The sequence below is a fragment of the Camelus bactrianus genome, chromosome 27 (assembly GCF_048773025.1).
Source record: "Camelus bactrianus isolate YW-2024 breed Bactrian camel chromosome 27, ASM4877302v1, whole genome shotgun sequence".
Lineage (NCBI taxonomy): Eukaryota > Metazoa > Chordata > Mammalia > Artiodactyla > Camelidae > Camelus > Camelus bactrianus.
The window spans coordinates 34,756,819-34,774,909 of NC_133565.1; the positions used below are offsets into that span (position 1 = coordinate 34,756,819).

The 18,091-nt window shown below is 36.2% G+C and overlaps 1 protein-coding gene across 8 annotated transcripts in view; it reads left to right on the forward strand.

Moving 5' to 3' along the window:
* MYO9A (myosin IXA) overlaps nucleotides 1-18,091 on the forward strand; it is a 175,552-nt gene that overhangs the window by 92,372 nt on the left and 65,089 nt on the right. For 7 of the 8 annotated variants that reach the window (XM_074354176.1, XM_074354177.1, XM_074354173.1 and 4 more), the window contains 6 exons: nucleotides 3,219-3,338; nucleotides 7,041-7,116; nucleotides 9,801-9,944; nucleotides 11,480-11,519; nucleotides 14,280-14,402; nucleotides 17,087-17,167. In XM_074354176.1, the coding sequence (XP_074210277.1) occupies nucleotides 3,219-3,338; nucleotides 7,041-7,116; nucleotides 9,801-9,944; nucleotides 11,480-11,519; nucleotides 14,280-14,402; nucleotides 17,087-17,167 (584 nt within the window). The remainder of the gene's footprint in view (nucleotides 1-3,218; nucleotides 3,339-7,040; nucleotides 7,117-9,800; nucleotides 9,945-11,479; nucleotides 11,520-14,279; nucleotides 14,403-17,086; nucleotides 17,168-18,091) is intronic. The other variant, XM_074354178.1, reaches the window with a different exon arrangement.

Sequence of the window (18,091 nt, forward strand, 5' to 3'; positions counted from 1 at the left end):
TCCATGTATATGAAGTGTCTAGATAGGCATATCTATAGAGACAGAATTTTGAATAGTGTTTGCCTGAGGCTGGAGTGGGTAGGATGGGAGATGACAAGGGGAGTGGTAGTTAAAAAGTATAAGGCTTCTCTTTGATATGATGAAGATATTCTAATATTGATTGTGCTGATAGTTAAACAGCTTTGGGAAGTACACTATAAACCATTGGATTGTACACTTTAAATAGGTGAATTGTATGCTGTGTAAGTTATATTTCTCTGTCCATCAGTTAGAAGAATGGGTAACCAAGTTGTGATGCATTCCTACCTCGTAGCATTATTTAGCAACAAAAAGGAGCAAACTGCTGATACTCACAATGGATGGTTCACAGAACACTTAGCAAACAGCCAGGCATGAAAGAACATGTGCGGCGTGATTTCATTTAGTTTAAGGACAGGCAGAGAAATACACAGTGATGGAAATCATTCCTCAGTTGACTCTGGGAGGGGTCAGGATGGTATTGACAGGAAAGGGATAAGATAACTTGCTGAGGTGATGGAAATGTTCCATATCTCGATTGAGAATTGCATGATGTAAACGTTTGTTTAAGCTCATCAAGCTGTATACTTGAGATTAGTGGATTTTTACTGTGTGTGAAATACACCTTTAAAAAATGGTCCTAAGACCTAGAAACTGTCACAGGGTCAGAGGCATGGCTTCAAGTTAGAATGAATGCAGTGGGACTGGCAGCGAGCTTGCTGCATGGCGTAGGAGATTCAGAGAACCTGAAGCTTTCTGTGGCTGAAAGAGCGCTGAAAAATTCTCTCTGTGGCCCTTGCCTAGAGGAAGAGCAAATACCTATCAACCTGTTAGGCCTTAGGTAAAGTGAAAAAAAGTTCCCTAAAAAAATCAGTGCCCCGTATCTTCCCCGTGTATGGGTTATGATGTCTAAATTTGTGCTGTTTGGTGCATTATCTCAAACTAAGAAATTATCAAAACTAGACCAGGAACTAGTGTAAGCAAATACTAAATAGACCTCTTTTAAGAGTTTATGAGATTGCACTGAAAATACACTGATAAAACCATCCTGGGAAACCAAACCACTCTGACAGCGGGAGTTGGTACACACGACAGAGAGGAATGTCCCTGTAAGGTTTGGAAATATTATTATAGTCTGTAAAATAATGTTTAAAGTTGTTAAAGAGTTCAAAGAAGGCATAGAAAGCAGAGTGAAAGAAGTTAAAAAATAAAAAACACTAAGGTGTTAGATATCTTGGGACACAAAAGAGTCGCAGATACAAAATTACCCATATCCAAATGGCGTTGCCACAGGTTATTTAGCTAAATAGAAAATAGAGTACAGTGGTTGTAATAGTGGTGAGCGAGTTCTAACTTCTTAAAATTATGTAATAATTTAGTGTATTTAATGCCCTAAACTTTTATATAAAACACTTCAGTACTATGATCTTCTTAAATTATTTCTGACTAGCAGTGCATCAAGTTAGCTATTGAAGGGCCTGAAAGTCTGGTGCTAGAGAACTCACCTGGTGTTTTTTTCTCAAATGGTCCAGCTCAGCTGCTATCTCCCCCCAACCCCTACCGTACCCTGCAGTCAGCCAAGTGCAAGCTGGTGGGAGCCTGAGCATTCTTTCTCCAGCAGCCTGTGGAGGGCAGGATTATTGATAATAATGAGGATAGAATATTTTTATTGAGGCACCTTTTGACTAAGAACTGTTGGTAACCTGGTAATACTTGTCTCCTTTTGAAACAGTAAACACTTGCAACTATGGGCTCTCCATACTGGATAAATGAGATAGTGTTTTATTAGCTTCCTTTTTAATTATAGGAAAAATTTTTACTTAAAAAGCCTACTATATATATATAATATATATTACTAGCTGATTTTATGGTGTCGTAAGATTCTGTCTCCTTAGCTAAAACATAAGTGCCTATTCTGTGGATGTAGAATTTCAGATTAAGGAATTATAGTTTGATTAAACCATGCTTTTGCAAACCTCTTTGCATTCCTCTGCCTCTGTTTAACTTTTAAAATGACTCTTCCTTGAGACCTATTCATAGATAGTATCTTATTCCTAATTATACGGTAAATAATCTCCTGTGGAACTTAGTTCATTGTTTTTGTGTTGCTTAATTTGCCTCTGTCTACTGTTCAGCTCTTCACTTTTGTGTTTAAAAGGCAAACATACATACATTTGAACTTTTAAATTTTTATTATTTATTTTTTTTTTAGGGGGGGAGGTAGTTATGTTTATTTATTGACTTATTTTTGATGGAGGTACTGGGATTAAACCCAGGACCGCATGCCTGCTAAGCAGGCACTGTGCACTGAGCTACACCCTCCCCCGCACATTGGAACCTTATGTTCTAACTGTAGAGATGTTCTCTGAGTAAATGATACTCAGCTTCCCTGAAACCTGGAAAACCTGAACTCTCTTTTCAGTCCATTTATTGCTAATATTTATGGTACATTCTACCCTCGCCCTCACCCCAACCCCGACCCCTGCCTTTATTGCTCGAGTGACTCACTGTGTCAGTAGCACTAATCTGGGGCTTTGGTCTTGCTTGAACGTGCTCTCTTCCCTTCACCTCTGACACTTAATTCTGTCTCACTTTGCTAAGAAGTGGTTGTGAGGTATGGATTTTCAGCTTTGTTTTCAGATTTATAAATACAGAAGTGCTGCTGGGTTTTCCTGCTTTTTGGTGCTTTTCTTCCTACCCTTTCAGCATTGACACACTTGGAATTCCTGCAAGTGTGATTAATTGCGAGGTTTGTGAAAGTTTGCCTGGGTAAAGTGTTTTGGGTGTACTTCTCTTTGGGATTCCATCAGTGTTTCTTGCATTGTTGCCAACTAATTATATTTCAGACCTGATGAAAATGAGTCCGTTAAAAAAAAATAACTACACCATACAAATTGTTTTGGAAATTTTCCTAATATTTGAAATTAGAAATTTTTAGTATGTTGTTAACTCAAGACACTTTTGAGTCCTGAAAAAGGATGCTTTGAACACCTAAATAGGACTTTTATTTTTTCCTCTTATTTCTGGGTACTTTTCTCAAATTAATTGGAAAAATTATTCACATTTAATCCCTATTACTTGATACATTTTTATATACTCTTATGATAGTTGGCAGCACTGTCCTTGATTCTCTATTGGTTTGGGCTTATATAATGTCTTTTTCTTTTCTCCATTTTTTTGTTTTTCTTTTGCTTCCTAAGGACATGATGATACAACGCCATGTGCAATTTTGAAAAGTATGGATAGTATTAGCTTTCTCCAACACCCAGTCCACCAGAGGAGCTTAGAGATTCTGCAGAGGTGCAAGGAAGAGAAGTACAGTAAGGCTGCGAATCCTGATAAACTCTGTGTCATCACATTCATTTGGAAATGGAAACCAGGAGCATTCGACCCCTGGGTGGGATACAGATTGCGTAGGAAATGTGACCTGTGTAATTTTGACCAGTCTCATGATACTTCCATTGAAATCTTTGTTCCTTCTCTTGGGAAAGTTACTATACCTCTTCTTTTAACTTGGATGACTGTTTGCCTATGATCCTGGACTTGTTAATTATAATTGGTTATAGGCTCTGAATTGGTTTCCATTTTTGTCTTTAAAGTACCTGAGTGATGGGAAAAATGAATAATGATTTTTTTTCCTGTTGATTAAAAAATAAATTTTATTGAAATCTAGTTGAGGTAAAGTAAACTGCTTGCCAGAACATACAGTTTGGTAAGTTTTGACATATATATACTGCTGTGAAATCATCACCACAATCAAGATAATTAACGTATCTAACATTGCCAACAATTTTCTGTCTCTTGAATTCCTGCTGATTTTTACCCTTATTTATACTTGCATTTCAAGATCAGCAGTGTTCCTTTCATGTGTCATTGGTAAATCCACTTCGTCTGAATAGTCCTTCTGTCAGACTTTACGATGTCTGGTTTCGAGCAAAGCCACCATGTGATGTTTTGGCTGAAGGCAGAATGACAGAGTCATAGTGGGTGTTCTCTCTTTTTTAACAAAATTGGTGTAAAAAGATGCCCTTGGTTTCCATCCATCCATTTTCTCCTTTTCTATTTGTCGTACTTAATTCTGCATGAAAATAGACTCTTCTGCCTGTTGTGGAGTTACAGTTATTTGGCTCCCATTATTGCTATAGTGCAAATAAATGAATCCTTCAGAACGAGCACCTAACTCATCAGTTTTCATATATACGTGGACCTGAGTTACTTACATATTCTGTTCTGAGCTCAGATTTACTTGACTAAGTTCTGTGACTGAAGTTCCATGAAGTTTTTAATATTTAATCATCAGTCGGAGGAGAGCATAAGTAGAATCCCTAACAGCGAATGTTGTGGGTCCTTGTTCTCTCTTGCTTGTGCCGTCTTGGCATGAGAAAATGTGACATGCACTTTGAAAGATTTTACCAAATGTATTTTCTCATTTTACAGAACGAAGGTAAGTATTTCATTGCAGTTTTGATTTTTATTTCTCCGATGACTAATAATGTTGAGCATCTTTTAAAGTGCTTATTAGCCATTTGTGTATCATCTTTGGAAAAATACCTGTTCATATCCTTTGTTCATCTTTAAACTGAGTTGGCTTTTTATTATTCGGTTGTAAGAATTCTTTTTACATTCTGGATTCAAGCTTCTTATCAGATGTTTGATTTGCCATTTTCTACCATTCTGTGGATTGTCTTTCCACTTTCTTGATACAGTAACCTTTGAAGCACAAAAGTTTTAGATTTTGATGACGTCTAGTTTGTCGGTCTTTTTCTTTGGTTGGTTGTGCTTTTGGTGTAACCATTGCCTAATCCAGTGTCAGGAATATTTACTCCTGTTTTAAGAGTTTTTCTTCAGTGGGGTAGGGTATATAGCTCAAGTGGTAGAGCACATGCTTGGCATGTGTAAGGTCCTGGGTTGAATCCCCAGTACCTCCATTAAAATAAATAAATAAATAAATAAGCCTAACCCCCCACCCAGAAGAGTTTTATACTTTAGCATTTATTTTATTTTGGTCTTTGACCCAAATTCATTCTTCTCTTTGTCGATATCTAGTTTTCCCAGCACCGTTTGTTGAAAAGATTATTCTTTAACCATTGAATTATCTTGGCACCTTTGGCAAGATTCAGTTGATCATAAATGTGAAAATTTACTTCTGTATTCTCAGTTCTTTTCTGTTGATCCATTTGTCTATCTTTGTGTTGGTACCATACTGTCTCAGTTACTATATCTTTGTAGAAAGTTTTGAATTCAGGAAATATGAGTCCGCCAATCATATTCTTTTTTTTTCAACATTGTTTTGGCTATTCTTGGTCCTTTGCATTTCCATATCAATTTTAGGATCAGCTTATTCATTTCTGTAAAATAAAAAAAGGCAGCTGAAATTTTAATAGAGATTGCATTGAACTGTAGATCAGTTTGGGGAGCACTGCTGTCTTAATAATAATGTTTTCCAGCCCATGAGCATGGGCAGCTATCCTGTTTATTCAGGTTTTCTTTAATTTCTTTTAACGATGCTTTGTAGTGTTCAGTGTAGACATTTTTTATTTTGTTGTTCATTCCTTTTCTATTATTTTGACGTTATTATAAATGAAATTCTTTTCTTAATTTCATTTTCTAATTGTTGGTTGCTATTGTATAGAAATATAATTGATTTATGAATAATGATCTTACATCTTGTAATTTTGCGGAATTTGTTAGTCCTGAGTTCTTTGTGGATTACTGAGGGTTTTCCACATACAAGTTTATTATCTCAAATAGAGATACTTTTACTATTTTATGGATAGTAGTTTGTATAATAACATACTCCTAATTTTTCCCTCCTCCTTCCCTGTCTTCTTTCTGACAAGTTTGTTTTCTGTATCTGTGAGTCTGTTTCTGTTGTACATACACAATCGTTTGTATTATGTTTTTAGAGTCCGCATGTAATTGATACCATGTAATATTTATCTTTCTCTGTCTCACTTACTTCACTGAGCATGGTCTCTAGGTACATCCATGTTGCTGCAAATGGCCATACGTCATTCTTTTTTATGGCTGAGTAATATTCTGTTGTATATATTTGCCATGTCTTATTAAACCAGTCATCTGTTGATGGGCACTTGGGTTGCTTCCATGTCTTGGCTATTTGTAAATAGTGCTCCTGTGAACATTGGGGTGCACGTATCTTTTCAAATTAGTGTTTTCGGTTTTTTCTGGGTATGTACTGTTTTTTCCTGGGAGTGGAATTGCCAGGTCATATGGTAGTTCTATTTTTAGTTTTTCAAGGAACCTCTATACTATTTTCCATAGTGGCTGCACCAATTTACATTCCCTCCAACAGTGTACGAGGTTTCCTTTTTTTCATATTTCCAACATTTATTTTGTAGACTTTTTAATGATAGCCATTCTGACAGGCATGGATGGGGTGATACCTTATTGTGGTTTTGATTTGCATTTCTCTAATAATCAGCTCTGTTGAGCATCTTTCGATGTGCATGTTCAGCCATTTATGTATATCTTCCTTGGAAAAACGTCTGTTCAAGTCGTCTGCCCATTTTTTGATTGGATTGTTTGTTTAAAAAAACTAGTAGTTCTTGAAGAAGCAGTTTGTTGTCTTTAATTCTCAGTGTCTTTATATATATAAGATTCGTTGATCTCTAAAATCTATAGTTTTTGTCAGCAATATATTTATTGCTGAAAATGAAACAAAGGAAACACTAGAAATTTTTTGAATATTAAAGTAAGAAACAAGCTTGTACACTTCTTGACTTTCAGCTCAGTTACCCTTGTATTTCCTGATAATGTTTAAGTGAGAGAAGAAATTAAAGAATTTATTATTAAATTCCCTAATTGATTTGTTTCATTTTGACTAGGTCACATTTGTAAGTAACAGTCAAGGGACTTGGTTCATATTATTATTTCGATGTTTCTGACATGTCTAGCAAATATTTACTATCAAAGTACATTCATTTCATTTGTCCTTAGAAAAATTGTTTCATGTTCAAATTCTCTTACCATTAATTTGAAAATTTTTGCTTTTTAAATGCTAGGTCTAGCTCGGAAAAATCCCAGAACACCTCTTTCTGATCTTCAGGGTGTGAATACTCTTAATGAAAAAAACCAACAGTAAGTATGTTTGGTTTTGTATGTTCAGGGGAGTATAGAAGAAATAACTAGAATTCTTATTAATACTTTGGTGACTTTAAAAGTGTGAAGAAAATCAGGTCTAGTTTTTTGTTTATTTCTTAAAGCTTTTATAAATGATGTGAAAAATAAGGTTAGAGTTAACAAAACTATTAAGACTAAGTTCTAAGATTGCCTGTGGTAAAATGGTTGTACACTTTAAAAAAAAAGTTCCCCCAGAATAATTAAAAATGAGCACATATGTTTAAATTTCTGAGATCCTTTTTGCACTTAATGTCTTTTGGAAAAGTTACACGTATTCTGCTGCTTTCCACAGAGAAGTCTTATTAATAAGTAATAATTGAGTAGTTTGATTTACATCAAACCCTCCAATACCTGTTCTTGACGAGTGTCACAAGCAAAGCTTACCTTTTACCATTTTCAGTAAAGAATTCGTGAATAAAATTTGAAAGTAAAAAAATTTAAATAGTTTTCTGAGTTTGTAAATAAAGTTTCTTTGTCCTTTACACGTACTGTTTTATAGTAATTGTATTCTAAATGCACTGAAGAACATTATTTAGCGTCTGCTTTGTACTTTTTAAATACCTTCAAGAAGACTGAGCTTCGTAGTGTCCTGGTGAGGAGGGTGGTCTGCCATTAAAATTAACGTATAACTGCATTGATCAGGTTTCCCAGTTTGAGTTACCTTGTCTTTCTAATGTGTATTGTCACTTCTCTGCTCCGTCGCTTTCTTGTAACTTCTTATTCTTGTTAAAGGAAGTCTAGGTTTACCATTTAACACAGCCCAGATATCCAGCCTCAACTATACTAATCTTAAATGCCAGCAAATGGAGCTACTTGCTATCTTTATAGAATATGTGTTTTGTTTTCTTAACAGTGACGCTTGGCTAATGGTGAAAATCACCACTATATGTTCATCTTAGATTTTACCCCAAAACAAATTAGATAATTAATCTGGTGACCTGTGTATTTTCATTTGTCTTTTGGCAGTATTCTCACCCTGGTCATTAGAGACCCCTCACTTAAGGAACTCATTTTCTTGATTTGGATTAAAAAAAAGGGAACTCTGACTTGCTGCCTTTCCCAGAACAATTCAACGGTTATAACTCTCCTCATTCCTAGTTTGTGTTTCTTTATGCTTTCAGTTTTGGATACCTAAAGAGGTCTACATGGGCTTCCGTTTTTTAATGCACCCATTGGGAAAGTCTAATATTTTGGTTTCAGATTGATTGGTTTGGGCTAAAGCAGTTAGCTGAATTTAGGCACTCATGGAACGATAAGCTGATTTTGTAAACATGTGTGCATACACTCATTTATGCGACCCGTCTTCACAGGGAAGGTGATGACATCAGCTTGCTGCTTTTCCTTTACATACAGTAAAGAAAGATGCGGCACTGAGGTGCTGGTACCAGGAAAAGGCCAGCTAGCAGCCTTAACAAGACATTCTTCCAGATTGCATTTATTGTATTGGTGCATTTATTCTAGACATATTTGAGAGAAAACTGGTGAGAAGATGGAGAGGACAGAATAGTAGATACATGAAAAATCAGATCAGCCATGCAGTTATTACCACGTATTCTAGTTCCTTAATGCTCTGAGATTAGCATGATGGTACAGCAGACACCGTTTAGTTAAAAAACCCACCATGTGCTTCCACAGTGTATGAAATTCATTATTATGTACTTGTCAGTAGTAAATTCTGGTGGTACACACACCTGTTTCCTCCTAGATAACAAGTTTCCAAAGGCATTTTTCCCCCACTGTAGGGTGATACATTTTACTCTTCACGCATTCCACTCTACAGCTGTTCACAGGAGCTTTTTAGGAGTTCTGCCCAGTAAATAGGGATGCTTCTCACCCTCCTCCTCCCCAGCCAGTGTAAGATTTCTTTCTCAGGCTTAATACTGTGAAACGAGAGTGCTTTCTATATTCATCTGCTTTTGGTGTTTCAAAATGTGTAACTGTTGTTTCTTAGTATATTCTCTTTATTCTTAAGTGTTTATTCCTTTGAAAATTATTTTGTTAATGTGTATATGGGTTTTCGGAGGAATCCAAATATGTGTCCAGTTTGCTGTCTTTACCTGGAAAGCTCCCTGTTAACTCTTTATATTGTAATCACTGATAATTTTATGTTTTGTTCGTTCCTTTATCTCCAGTGCCTAGAACAGTGCTCAGCCCACAGAGGGATCTTAGTAGCTTTGGTGGTCGTGTGTAGTGAGTGAGAGTGCGAATGAGACCTCCGGGAGGAAATTTAATCCTCAGTAGGATGGGACGGCCGATGAGGCTTGCACATTGCTTCGGCAGCATTGGAAGCTCTAAACTCTAACAGGCACAAAGGCCATTATATTATAATGCATTATATTATTTACTGACTTGTTAAGTGCTTAACAGTATATTTAAAGGTGTTAATTATATGGTGTGCTCATCTGCGTGCACGTTTGCATGTGAATGTGCCAGAATCCACAGAAGCTTTTCATTCTGAATGGGGAGAAGCTTAGTCCAGTTTGATCAGTCGTCTCTAATAAAACCGTCTTTTGCTGGGTTGGCATTTTTTCTGAATTTTGACCTTAGTGTTTACAGTTTTATTTTACTCATTTAAGCAATTTAAAGAGTGTTAGAGATGTCTCAACTAACAAAAGAAATTGTACTGTATTTAATTTTTACAGTGAAACATTTGATATTGCCTGGAATGGCAGAACTGGGATTCGCCAGAGCAGATTATCAAGTAGCACCTCCTTGCTTGATAAAGATGGGATATTCTCTAATTCAGCTAGCAGCAAACTCTTGGAGAGAGCCCATGGAATTCTCACGTTAGTACTGATCAGTAATGTGGATTGCTTTTTATGACTGGTTTAAAATTTCTGGCTGAAGAAAGAAGGGGGTGATCACGAAACATTCTTTTCCTTAGTAGAATTTTAAATGAAACAAGACTCAAAAGTAGGCAGAATTTAGAGCTGTGACAGTCTCATGTATTATAAAGCTGCTGTTTGTTTTCATCTCCCAGGAGGATCATGACTGAATATACTCATTATGGAGATGATTCTCTATTGCTCTTTGAAAGACCTCTTCCTACATCCAGAGAAAGAAAAACTGTTAGCTCTTTTTAGGATTCCCAGTCTTTAACTGCAGTTGTCCTTTAATTTTGGTAATCCTAACAAACTGGGCAAGAAAATTCCTTGTGAAACAGTGAATGGAGCCATAGACAGTTGACCCTTTAACAGCGCTTGTTAGAGGTGCCAACCCTCCACACAATCGAAAATCTGCATGTTGCGCATAGTCAGCCCTCCGTATCCACTGTTCCTTCATATCCATGGTTCTGCATCCACAGATCCAACCAACCTCACATCAAATAGTACTGTTGTAGTTACTATTGAAAAAATTCCATCATCAATGGACCCGTGCCGTCAGAACCCACGTTGTTGAAGGGGCACCGGTATAGTGTTACATGTCGACACTCTTGAAGCCTGCCATTTCTCCTTAGCTGATCACAGGACTGGTTTGAGGACATAGACGTAACTATGCATGAAGGACCAGTTCTTACTGTCTGTGGCAACATATTTCATAAACACTTCCATAGACTATTTTTTGACCACTAACTGAAAGTGTGACTGAATTGGATTCCTTAATCCCTAGTCATTGCTTTAGGTTAGTCTTGCTGTGCTCCAGAATTGTGGCTTAACTCATTTAGGCCTGACAACAGATCTGTGGGGTTGATAGTGTTGTCATCCTCATTGTACATTACTGCGTAATGAAACCAAGTCTTAAGTTAAAATCATACCTTGGTAGGTGGGAGAGCTTAGATTCAAGCCTAGGTCTTAACTGACTCCCAGCCCATGTTCATAAGCATTATGTAGCCATTAAAAAGAAAATCTTGATGTAAGTGTGATATTGAATTATGAATAAGAAAAAATGAGAAGAGAATTTTTAATTTCCAAAAATGGAAGATCATAAATTTTAGTGAAAAGTGCATTTTAAAAATTCATGAAATTAGGTGTCTATTTAAAGTCTTTTAATGACGGAAGCAAATCTTCTGTAGATATAAGGATTCAGAGCCCTATTAACATCCAAAAGAAAATGAAACTCTAGCTTTGAATGTACAACATTACGCTACTGATCATCACACTAAGTCAGTTTGTACCTGTATTACAGAACAGGCATCTCTTTTGTTTTTTTTTCCCTTGCTTATTCTTTCTTCCCAAAGGTGCCTGCTTAGTTGAATTAGACAGTGTTTTCATTTAGAGGACTTGTAGCGTGGGAATGGGTATATAATCTGTTGTTTTAGTAGAGACCTTGAATAATTCATCTCTACAGTAGTTTTTTTCTAATGTGTGATTTGTCTCTATAGGAGAAACAAAAATTTCAAATCCAAACCTGTTCTTCCAAAGGTGAGTATTATGAAAAAGTTTTTTTCCACTAATGCCCTACTTCATAATTTTTTTATTAATCATACAAGCAATCTTTATAAATCAAAAACAAGAAATATCTTATTTGTACCCAGAATAGGGGTTGTGTACATTCAGTTGAATCCAGCTTAAAAATAATGCTAAATGTTAGGAAATGGCTAATAAGCTTAATGATTCAGGAAAATATTTGTGATCTATTCCATTTTCTAGTGTTTGAGAAGCTTCTGAATATAAATGTAAATTTTTGTTTAGTAATTGCCTCTCTGCATAAGGCTTTTTCATTTCTCCTTGAGGCAGATTAAGATCAAATTCTGAATTTTACCTGATTTAAAAATAATTTCTAAGTAGTCCTTACCTAACTTACGTCATCCTTAGCATGAGTCAGCCAGGTTTCTCTGTAAAGGGGCAGATAGGCTTGCAGGCTTGGAAACAAAAAAAAAGTCAGTGTTGTAACTAATCCGCTCTGCGGTTGCAGCACAAATACAACTAAAGACAATATGCAGCTGAATGAGTGCGACTGTATTCCAGTAAAGCTTTATGAACAAACACTGAGATGTGAATTTCATGTAATTTTCACATGCCATTATATAATATTTTGACATTTTTTTAACCATATAAACCACTTAAAAACCATGAGATTTGACCCAGGGGCTGTAATTTGCCTATCCAGATCTGCATTCCAGAATATTACTGAATTTACTAAAGAAAGAAAAATGTTACTGATTGTTTCTTTCTCTTGTGCCCTCGGAAAGAAGGAATCCTGTCACTTGGAACCTTGTTAATGAATGTAATTCCAGAATTTTAAAAGAACTGAAAAAGACCTATTTATTCTCATGATTCTTTAGTTCAAGAAACAAGAAAATGAATCCATGCCTAATTATTCCTGACACTTAAGTCATCTGACATTTCCAGAGAAAATTTAACACACTGCTAGTGTGGTTTCTAGCAGTAGTAACTACACAGCACAAAGAAAATTCTTACAAGCGGTTTGTGACTATGTTCTTACCTTGAGAAGATTTTATGTAGAGAAAAAGAGAGGAGACTGCATTCGTTACCCGTCCTCTTTATTTGTTCACTTGTCTTTCCTTTTTTTCCTCACTGTCTCCTTGGCCATTTAGTGTTTTAAATGCTGCCTCTGAGCCTAGTGTTTGCACTGTTCTTTTCACTGTCCTCGTGGGTGACTGCTTAAACTTGGAGTGGTGTTGGACATCTGAAGTAAATAATTTCATTCAGTCGTCAATCACAGGAATCCCATCTATTTCTCAATCTTTTAAAGTTAAACATGGCTAATTTTTTGTTATTTTAAATGTGTCTTACAGATTCACATACATATTTTTAATATTAGAGAGGCAACATGCATACTGGGTTTTATTAGTCTTTACTATGTTTGCCAATCTGATGTGCAGAAAATCTCCTTAAAAGAAAATGTATGTTTCTTTGATTACAAGTGAGATTGACTGTCATTATGTTACTTGTCATTTATACTTTGAGAATTATTTTTTGTGGTCTTCTGCTCACTTATTATCATGGGATTTATTTTTAAAGATTTTCTTTACAGTTCTTATATATAGATAATAAGTCTGTCATTGTTGGAAATTTTTTTCGTAGTTGAAATTGTCTAAATATGTATTGTACTTACTACCATTTGAAAGTTTTTGTTTTTTTAGTGTTTATATTGTCAAGGTTAATATTTTTGGTCTTTTAAATTTATCTTGCTTTTAACTCAATTCTGTGCTTTTCATACAGTTGAACTTTTACTAGTCTTTGAATAACATTACACATCTGTATAGATACATTCTTTCCATGACAGATTCACTGCCGTAAATTATAGGATTTAAAAAATTATGATTGGCTAAAAAAGCTCTAAAATACATTATTAATATCCTATCTTGTATTCTTTAGTTGCTTTATGTGTCACTCCAGTCTTATTAAAATTAATAATTAGCACATCAGAATGAGGGTTGATAAGGGACTGTGTTTTCTTTCTTTCTGTATACCTGTTTCTGGCTTACCTGCTGTAGCCCTGGGATTGAATTTAATTTATTGTCTCCATAAGTCAGGATTCAGTTGCAGATAACAGTAATCACCGTAAATATTTTTAAGTAGAAAGGGACTTAATTCAAAGAGGTGCTTAAAAAATCATCCCAAGCCTTAGAGTTTCATAGTATTAAAACAAAGGAGCAGAAGTGACCCCAGCTGAAATCGGAAAGCTGGGAAATGCGGAAGCTGCCATTGTCGCTGCAGCTTCCAGGTTCGTGCCTCCTGCAGTGTGATCCGGGCTCCGGAAGGAGCTGCTACAACTGTTGGCTCCAGGGCGGAAGTGCTTTTCCTAGAGTTGTGGGGACAGCACAGCTGCCCTGCCCTCTGGGCAAAAGCGGTGCCTGGACCCTGGGACTGCAGAAGACTCGGGTACTTCTGTGTGCACGTTTGGCAGCAGAAACAAGCGAGGAGCCAGAGCTGCTGCCTCAGTTATACCATCCTAGTTCACGTGTGGGAATTTAATTGCTAAACTTTTAAATCACATCCAGAACCTGAGAGGCAAGAGAGTTTGGGAAACGTAGTTCTTTTTCGCTGGTAAGCTTCTGTGGGAAAGCAGAAAAGGTAGGATGGAGGCTGGATGTTAATCTCCTGTATTCACCACAGTCATACGTAGGAGCGATGAAAACTGGCTTACAGTTGTGTTTCTCCTGTTCTTAGATTAATTTATGGGGAGACTCTGATTCTCTTCCCTCCTCTCTCCAGCACTTGTTGGAAGTGAAGTCTCTGAAGCACCTGATGAGGCTGACGCTGCAGGACCGCATCGCCAAGTCGCTGCTGCACCTGCACAAGAAGAAGAAGCCTCCCAGCATCAGCGCGCAGTTCCAGGTTGTTTCCTGCCGTGTTCTGTGTTTTCCTTTCACTTCTAGCAAAGAGGGGTCTGTTTTGTTTAGAGTGACACTGAAAGGTCAAAGCGATCTGTCAGCCACCTGAATGGGTATGATTTGTGTGGCTGAGAAGCTGTGCTGTGATGGTCATCTTGGAGAGAAGTGCCAAAGATGGGAAGAGAGTCAGCTGCCTTTCTTCTCCACCCCTGTGTCTCTGGGTAGTGGGTGTCCCAGAGAGGAGTCCATTGTCTCCATTGTGAGGAGCAAAGCAGCAGAGAAGTTGATATCATAAACAGAATTGGTCTTTAAACCCTACTGCCTGAATATAGTCACTGTTAACATCATGGTGTATATTTTTTTCTATGTAAATTTAAGCCACATGCTGCTGCTGCTGCCATCAGGATTTAGCTGAATGGAATTGGAGCATTTTTTTCTTGTTTTGTTTATTTTTATTTTATATACATAGAAATGCAGTTCCTTTTATTGTGACTGGATATCTAGGAATAAATATGATCATAGTAAATTAACCAAAAAACTTCCAGAGTAACTTTTCAAAATATTTTTCTGATGACTTCTTCCTGTTCTTCTCAAGTCATCTCTGTCTAACACTCATTTGCTAGATAGTTGTGCAAATGAACTGAAAATCTGGATGGTAACGATGCTTTGCATATCTACAGAAGCAGTGTTCACCAAAAATTTCTCTATCTACTGGTAGCTTGATTGATATATGCCATCACTTTTTTAATGTTCCTTTTTAAGCCAGGATATCTGAATGTAAATTGCCTACTATTATCTACTGGATATGATCTTGTTTGATTTGTAAGCACAGTCCTTCAAACTACAGGCCCAAAATGTCATTTTATTTTAGATAATTTTCACCATAGACCTAGAGAAAAATTTGGATTTGTGAAAGCTATTTGGTCAAATGCTTTTTTTTTTTTTTTTTTAAAAAAGAGAAACCCAACAAGAGTGAAGAGCCAAATAGCTTATTATGTGCTGATGAGGTTAAAGGAAAGACAGCTGAGTATACTGGAAACTCTACCATGGATTTTTAGAACCATCTGAATCATAATCCTATGGGTTAATGGTATTTGACTATTAAAAAAGAGAGAGAGGTGTTGCCTTGCCACGTCTGGCTGAACCTTGGTGCCATCTTCGCGTTCCCGGAGTTTGGCTTTTCACTTTGTAGATTTAGAAACACACAGATGAGTAGGTTACAGAGAAAAAAAGTCATGATGACTGATAAACTATAAACACTGCTGTGTAAAGCAGTATTAACATTTATTAATATACTATGAGAAACAGGAGTCATAAGCAGACTTGCTACAATTGTTAATTCTTTATCACCGTTCCCTCCGATTAGCAGATCAACATGGGAGGCCAGATTCTGATCAACAGGTAACTTGGTGAGCGTGGTAAAAAGGAAGCATGAATCTCATAATTATGAAGGGCAGAATCATTAAGCTGTTAAGTGTACCTTGTTTTGTTACCTTGCATCTTTTACAGGTGTCTGCATACCAAAATTAGTCTTTAATCTGAAGAGTGCACATTATAGCTACTGCAGATACAACAATAGTGGAAATCTATATGGTTGTAAGGCTTTTAAGTTTCTCTTGAAGTCATAAAATATTGACTCCTAAGTAGACTGTAGTAAGTTTGTATATTGTAATTCCCGGAGCAGCCACAAAAAAACAATACAAAGAGATAGTACTGAAAAGCCAATAGATAAATTAGATAGAGTATTAATAAACAAAATATGTTATTTGACCATAATAGAATTAAACCACAAATCATAAAACAAAGATAACAGTCCCCAAATATTTGGGAAATAAAGAACAGACATCTAAATAATACACAAGTCAAAGAGGAAGGAGAATTTTTTAAAGATTTTAAATGGCATGAAAATGAAATTTCAGAATTTGTGCAGTGCAGTGCAGCCAAAGCAGTATTCCAAGGTTAATTTATAACATTAAATGCTTTTAATAGAAAAGGAGAAAGGACTCAAATTGGTAATCTAAGCTTCTGTGTTAAGAAACTTAAAAAAAAAAAAAACACATTAAACCCAAAGCAAGCGGAAGGGATAAAATGATAAAGATAAAAGCAGACATCAATGAAAATGAAGATAGAAAAATAATAGAGAAAAACTAATGAAACAAAAAAGCTAGTTATTTTAAAATATTAAAAAAAAAACTTATAAAACTCCAGACTAATCTGGGCAAAGAAAGAGGTAAAGCACCAGTTATCAGCATCTGGAGTGAACGAGGGGACATCACTGCTTACTCTGCAAACATTAAAACTGGAGCAGTGAATTCCTGCCTTCCTGGGTGCCTTACCGGATATTTCCCCCAAGTTGCTCTAGGACTGCGTGAGTTTAGATAAAATTGTTCCATGAAATGTGAAGAAAAATAAAAAACTTATTCTAGATTTAAAGTATTCTGAAATACACCTGCAATTTTTAGTGTTGCCAGGCTATCAGCTTTAAGATTAAACTACCGTGCTTGTCCTTCACTGGCCTCAGTTGAATCAGTGTGGGAGTGTACACAGTGTGCTTTTCAGAAACAAACCTATTTCTAGGTATACCACTTGTCTTTGTATATTTTGCCAACATGATTGTTTATATTTATAAATTGTTCATTATCAGTTTGGAATAGGAGAAAATGCTAATTACATTGCTTTGTATTGCAGGCCTCATTAAGCAAGCTGATGGAGACACTTGGTCAAGCAGAACCATATTTTGTAAAATGCATCCGCTCTAATGCCGAAAAGGTAAAAACATCCTATAAACGAGATCTTCTAGCTCAGCTTACTTCAAACCAAGCTTTAAATTCTTTCTAAGGAGAGTAAGTGGAGGGGAAGAGCTATCTATAATCTTTGTAAGGAAAACCGTGTTCTCTATGGGTATCTGTGTAATTTCCACACTTACTGCTTGTGTAAAGTGGTATATGGGCTTGATTTAGCATCTCCTAGAGAACCAGAAACCTCTTGAAATTCCATCAGACAAAAGGATTTTATGCAGCTTTTGTTACCCCAAGGTTACTGTCTCTTGTTTGGGTATAAGCTGTCAGTCATTCCTATAGAACCTGCTTGGCACGTTTCATGCGTAGAGATTCTTGTGCCTGTAAAATAAGGAACATACTCTGGCCATTCTTGATACTTTATTGTTTTATATGGCAGTTCCCCTAATTAGAGCTTTGCAAAATGTATTTATTAAGTATAAACATTGTCATCTTTATGTCCATCATAGGAAAAAATAGTTCCAGCCCAAACAGCTAAAATGTAGTAGGAATTAGGTTCAGCTTTCTCGGTTTTTAAGAAGCAGTCTCCAACTCTGCTAGGTACAAGCTTTGTGATCTTAGATGAGTTACTTAACCTTTTCCTGGCTTAAATCTTTTCATCTTTGCAAGAATATACTGTAATTATAGAATCAACCTCATAGTGTGTTGCGACTATATGTGAGTCAACACCTGTCTAGTACTTAGAGTGTTTCTAGCCCGTATGAAGCGGTAAGTCAATCTTAGTTGTTCTTTTGTAGTGACAAAAAGGCAAACCATTTTATTTACGGTTGAATGGGCGCTAGAGTCCCTATTATTGATTGAGACCTTTCTGTACAAGGAGTTCAGTTACTAAAGTGTTTAAGGGTACAGAATAAGTAATAAATGTTAAGTGCCATTGATATGTAATGTATGTTGC